Here is a 5,527-nt window from a genome sequence, read left to right on the forward strand (position 1 = left end):
ACCAATGACACTCATGTATCCCGCCACATCACACTTTATTTTTAAAATCCTGTTATGATTTGGCAATTGACAATATAAAATATTTTGATTGGATATCACTGTAATATTTTTTTACACTCACAGTGCACTACCTTTAACCTCTTATTTATTTATTTATTTATTTATTAATATATAATTGTATTTTTAATTTGTCATTTTTAATCATTAAAAATGTATTTATTTTAAATTCAAACTCATTTTTAAAATTAAAACAAAGTCTCCAAATTAGTTGGGCCAACCTTGATTTTAATTATTAATTAATTGTTTAAAAATAAATTATTTTCTAAAAAAACCCACCATTCTATTACTCTATAGGTAAAAACAAATAATTCTATTTAATATTTTTTTATCAAAAAATAAAATAAAATAAGACAAATATTCAAATAGAAGAGAGCAAATATTTTCAGATCTGAACCTTATTTCCCTCACACAAAACGAATAAAATATTTGTTGCGCCCACAACAACACAATCATCATTAAAAGTCTAACGTTAGCATTTTTTCAAACTCGTCAAACACAGTAACTTGTTGGAGCCAAACGGCTTTAAAACTTCTCACATGTTCCTTCTCTCTCTCTCTCTGGGTTGCATTCATTTCACTTTCTTTAACTACTCTTAATAAACAACAACTTCATAACCATTCTTTCTTCTCTTTCCAACAGCGAAAGAAAGAAAGAAAATGGGTTGTTTTCTTCAGTGTTTTGGTTTAACCACTAAAAGAAAACGCAGAAAGACTCTTTACAAAGTCCTAGCTCGAGAAGACCAGGTAAGTCTATAACAAATTCACCCATTTTCAGCTTCTAGATTTTTACAAATTTAGTAAGAAAAATGTTATCTTTTTGCAGAAATATGGAAACTATGAAGTTCTTGCTATTACAGAAAAAGCAATTATCCCTTATTCTGAATCCAGGTTTGTATTTATTTCTCTTAAATGTATTATCAATGTGTGGATTTATAAGTAGATGTAAAGATTGATTCTTTATTTTATCTGTTAGAGGTAGAGATCAAGAAAAGGAGAAGAGTGGTGTTAAACCCAAGAAGAAGAAAGTTAGCTTTAATTTGAATTTACAGATATATGAGGCAAACCCTAGTTCTTATCAGGTGTTGGAGGATGAGGAAGAAGAGAATAAGGACACTGCTGCGGAATCAGAGGGAAGGGTGTTGGGAGATGGATCTGAAGCTGTGATAATTCGATACCCGTCGAATCATAGATATTATAACTGTAGTTATGATCAGGATGAAGAGGATGAGATAGTATATGAGGAATCTGATATTGATGATGAGTTTGATGAAGAGTATGATTGGGATGATGATGATGATGATGGCGGCTATGAAAGTTGCGAGAATTATGGAGATGATGAAGTATGTGATGAAAACAGTAAACAGAAGATGCTTTCTTCAAATGACAATGAGCTGAAATCGAATTCGAGTGGACGAGAGAGGAGCATGAACATGAATTCGGTTCTGCATCCGGTGGAGAATCTAAGTCAGTGGAAAGCAATCAAAGCAAAAGTTATATCAAGTAAAAACAGGAGAAAGGAAAATGTTCCATCAGAGGAAAATACAAGCATGCTGCCTTTAGTCTCACCTTGTATTTTGGAATCAAATGATCTTCAGTCGAAGCCTTTGTTGAAAGAAATCGCGGTTGATGCCAGTCTTTCAAACTGGCTGGTTTCTCCTAATTATAATGTTTCCAGTACAATTCGTTGTCAATGAAACAGAAACTTAGAGAATATAAAGTGTCAAAGTTTGATGCTTCTGTTGATTGATTTATTCATTAAGAAAATAGTCTGTCAGGATGATTTGATTGTATGTGTGACTAATTTGTGTCTTGTAATTGTTTTGTTTTTGGTTTGTGAATGGTGTTATGTTGTAATCAAAAGATAGTGTGTTTGTTGCTGTTTATGTCTCGTCATGTTGCAGCATGTTACATTCTTATCTTTACACATAACCTACTACTAGGCTATAAAGACAGGACACTTCTAATAATTTGAAATAATGAATAAGATGAACGTAATCACAAGTGTCAGTGTTGTGTCGGTGTCACTGTCCGACACTGATACACATTTTTTTAGAGGTGTCGGTGTTACAGAGCTACTAGCCAATGTTTGAATGAGTTAAAAGTGGTTTTTTGTGTAGACAATCAAAGAAAAAATAGGTTGATATTTGAAAAGTACAAACTCCAGCAATGGAACAGACAGAACCAAAGAACAGCAGAATTACCCGAGTACAAGTGCTTGTCATGAAAATTCATTCTGCATATTGAGTAACTAGGAAAATAAACCGATAAAAGACCGAGGTACCACCTCTTCCATTTACAACATGAACAGCAATTGAATGTCAAATACGTAGAGAAGCATGAAAATGCTCATTTAGTTTTTCATACATGGTAGCCGTGCTCCTATCAGCACCTTCCTAGTCAAAATTGATGGATGCCATGTGTTTAGTTTGATCTTCATAGAGAACCGGCAAGGAGTCAACCTCAGAAATTGTCAAAACCTGGTCAGAAGAACTAGATCCAAACAATGGCAATCACAAGGAGATACTTGTCTTGGTTATTGGAGAATAGGTACAAATCATTATATTAGCGCGTCAAATTCAGGCTCTAGCAGCAACCTTAATAATGTTTCCCCTCGATCTGTTCAGTTTGAAGTTTGAGACAGGTTATCAGGATCATCTCTACATTACTGAGCAGATACAAGAATCGTCATCCTCCGAGTCACTATCATCACTGCACACACATTAGGGCGACCAAATGTAAGTTTATCACTTTTAAGAACATTGACATTGTAGGAAATGAATCATCATAAGGTGTGTTGCATTCCAAAAGTGCGATGACATGATAACATTACTCTTTATATTCAAATTTCTTTGCTATAATGTATCTCAAGTAGGCAAGGAAGCGCTGTTTTTTTTTCTCACTAGCATACGTAAAAGCATCGACTATCAAAGAAAAAAGAACCGATGAAATAGATTCCGTTATAACTAAAAAGTTTTGCATTGGTCACCCCAAGTCAGATTGCTTCTAGGGCATATCTTCCAATCAATGTTCTTAAAACTGAACATCGAACCGGTGAAATCTTTGGATCATGGTGCAACCTCTATAAACTGCTCGAATTACGACAGAACTGTGATTGAACTGTCAAAATAACCGAATCATTCTAAAGACTATCCCCTGGTTTGGTTCTGTTTCCATGCCATAAAACAAGAACAACTCTAAAAAAGGACCACCTATTGTGCTACTTTCTGCTCTTGTTTTCTCCCACAGTTTCAATCATAATCACATGTTTATCAATTTTAACAGATGCATTGAGTTTTATTTCCGTTTCATCGTAAACTACCGAAGTTCTTTTTCTCCTAACATCTGTCTATATGACATGAACCACATTAAGCAGAAATGTTGACCTATAAACCCTCCCTCAATACAACTAGTGTTACCATCAATTCCTTCAGAATCCACTCAAATAGAATTGAAAAGACAACAACAAAACAAACATTAGAATTGAAAAGAAACAAATAGTACATGACTGTAATGAAACAGACAAAAATTTACCTTGGTTCATATTCCATCACTTCAACAAGCTTGTTTCCAATCATATCATTCCACTGCACTCTCTTACTTGTCTTACTCTTATTCAATTTCCGCGACATTCCTCCTCTTTTAGGGAGTGTCAACAAAGAATTCGAATCACTATCATTTTTTCCATTTACATGATCTTCAACAACCTTTTTACAATCCAAAGAAGCCACAGGCTTGTTCACACACCCATTAACACCATCCTTCTTAGACACAGTATCCATCAACAACAACACTCCTCCTCCAAAAAAAAAAAAGAAAAATTCAACCCTAAATTCAGGAAAATCTATAAACTTGAAAGAAACCCATTTGATCTAATTGGCGTAAAATCACAACCCAATTCTCAAATTCCTCCAAAATTTTGATTTTGGAGGAACCAAAACATCGGTTCAATTGAATTCAACACAGAGAAAAAAACAGGGGAAACAGAACACAAAGATGAAACGAAAATTTGGTTTAACCCAATCGAAAAGAGAGTGAGAGAAAGAATGAGGGAGATTTGTATGGTTGGAAACGATCAAGAAGCAGAATCTGAATTGATTCACGTAGAGTTTGACACGGTTGAGACAGAACAAAACTTTTCTGGAAAATTAAGAAAAGGGAAATAAAATTGACCACACGATCTAAAATAAAGGATGAAACAAAGTACTAGAAAACAAGAAGTGATGATGAGGATATGTGCGTTTACTTTTGTTTTTGTTGTTGTGGTGTTAAATTCGTTATTCTTGATACTGATTAATTTGTAGTTGATGAAGGTCAATTTAATGAATGTTTGTCTTGTCAATTTTTTAAAGAAAAATAATTGTTTTATGGTCAGTTGTTATATGGACAAGTGAGATATTTGTTCAGCTATTTATTTCCGAGTCACACGTTCAATTAATAAAGAATTTAATTGAAATATACTTAAAATTTAAAAGAATTTTACACAGTCAGTTAATTATAACGGTTAGATATTTGGACAAGTTTGACTTTTATTTTTAAAATCTATAAATGTAAAAAAATTTATACTGACAATGCATATTAATTAATCCCATTTAATATAAGTGTTTGCTCATTTCAACACCAAATTGTTTGAAAACTTTTTATGACAATGCATATTAATTAATCTCATTTAATATAAGTGTTTGCTCGTTTCAACAATAAATTATTTGAAAACTTTTTAATGTAAACTTAAAATTATATGATATTTTATAATTGATATATTTACTTTTAATAAAACTGTGGATCATGGATACAGGTATAAGTACTTATATACCCATATGACACGGGTACGGATGTTAACTTTGATACCCAAATGAATATGGACTCGGATATGAAGATCTTTTCAAATCACGGGTAAGGGAATGAGTATTATAATAGTTATTTTATTTAACAATCGAATTTATTAATGAGATTAATTAATATCCCCTGTCAGTGTAAATTTTTTTACATTAAAATGTTTTCAAACAATTTATTGTTGAAATTGGCGAACACTTATATTAAATACATAATGGTTTAACATTGATATATATTTTATAATTGATAGACATACATTTTTATATAATAATATAAATTAAAATATATAAATATAAATAAAAATACATCAATATATAGTGTGCAAGTATAAGACGGAGTGTGCAAGTATAAGGCGGAGCGTGTACCAATGTGTCCATGTCCGTACCCATTTTTGCGGGTTTTTATCCTATCCGTTGTGGGTAAATTTGCGGGTGTCCATTGGGGATTGGTCAAATTGTCATCCCTAAACATGAGTTCGAATTAGGAGGGCAAAAAGATTCGGATATGAGAGTATTTGTGGCTAAAACTCGTAACAGTTATAGGTTGAATAATTGAATGAGTATTCACGAATAAAACAAATATTTAATTTTTTTATGGGTATGAATGCAAATCTGCGGATATCCGTATTCATTAATAAT

The 5,527-nt window shown here is 32.4% G+C and overlaps 2 protein-coding genes across 3 annotated transcripts; one reads left to right on the top strand and one right to left on the bottom strand.

Moving 5' to 3' along the window:
- The first annotated feature begins 528 nt into the window (after window positions 1–528).
- On the top strand, window positions 529–1,942 carry LOC127092085 (uncharacterized). Of its 2 annotated transcripts, none has more exons than XM_051030885.1 (3): window positions 529–803; window positions 883–947; window positions 1,033–1,942. In XM_051030885.1, exons 1-3 carry the CDS (start codon window positions 717–719, stop codon window positions 1,751–1,753), a joined length of 873 nt encoding a protein of 290 aa, XP_050886842.1. In that variant the 5' UTR covers window positions 529–716; the 3' UTR covers window positions 1,754–1,942. The 2 variants fall into 2 exon arrangements, with proteins under 2 accessions (XP_050886842.1, XP_050886843.1); XM_051030886.1 differs by having other exon boundaries at window positions 1,039–1,942.
- Window positions 1,943–2,183: 241 nt separating this feature from the next.
- Window positions 2,184–4,401, bottom strand: LOC127092086 (uncharacterized). Its single transcript, XM_051030887.1, has 2 exons — window positions 3,591–4,401; window positions 2,184–2,768 (listed from the first exon to the last, which is right to left on the bottom strand). The coding sequence occupies exons 1-2, from the start codon at window positions 3,836–3,838 to the stop codon at window positions 2,717–2,719; spliced, it is 300 nt and encodes a 99-aa protein (XP_050886844.1). The 5' UTR covers window positions 3,839–4,401; the 3' UTR covers window positions 2,184–2,716.
- Between the last annotated feature and the right edge of the window lie 1,126 nt (window positions 4,402–5,527).

The sequence above is a fragment of the Lathyrus oleraceus genome, chromosome 6, assembly GCF_024323335.1.
Source record: "Lathyrus oleraceus cultivar Zhongwan6 chromosome 6, CAAS_Psat_ZW6_1.0, whole genome shotgun sequence".
Classification (NCBI taxonomy): domain Eukaryota; kingdom Viridiplantae; phylum Streptophyta; class Magnoliopsida; order Fabales; family Fabaceae; genus Lathyrus; species Lathyrus oleraceus.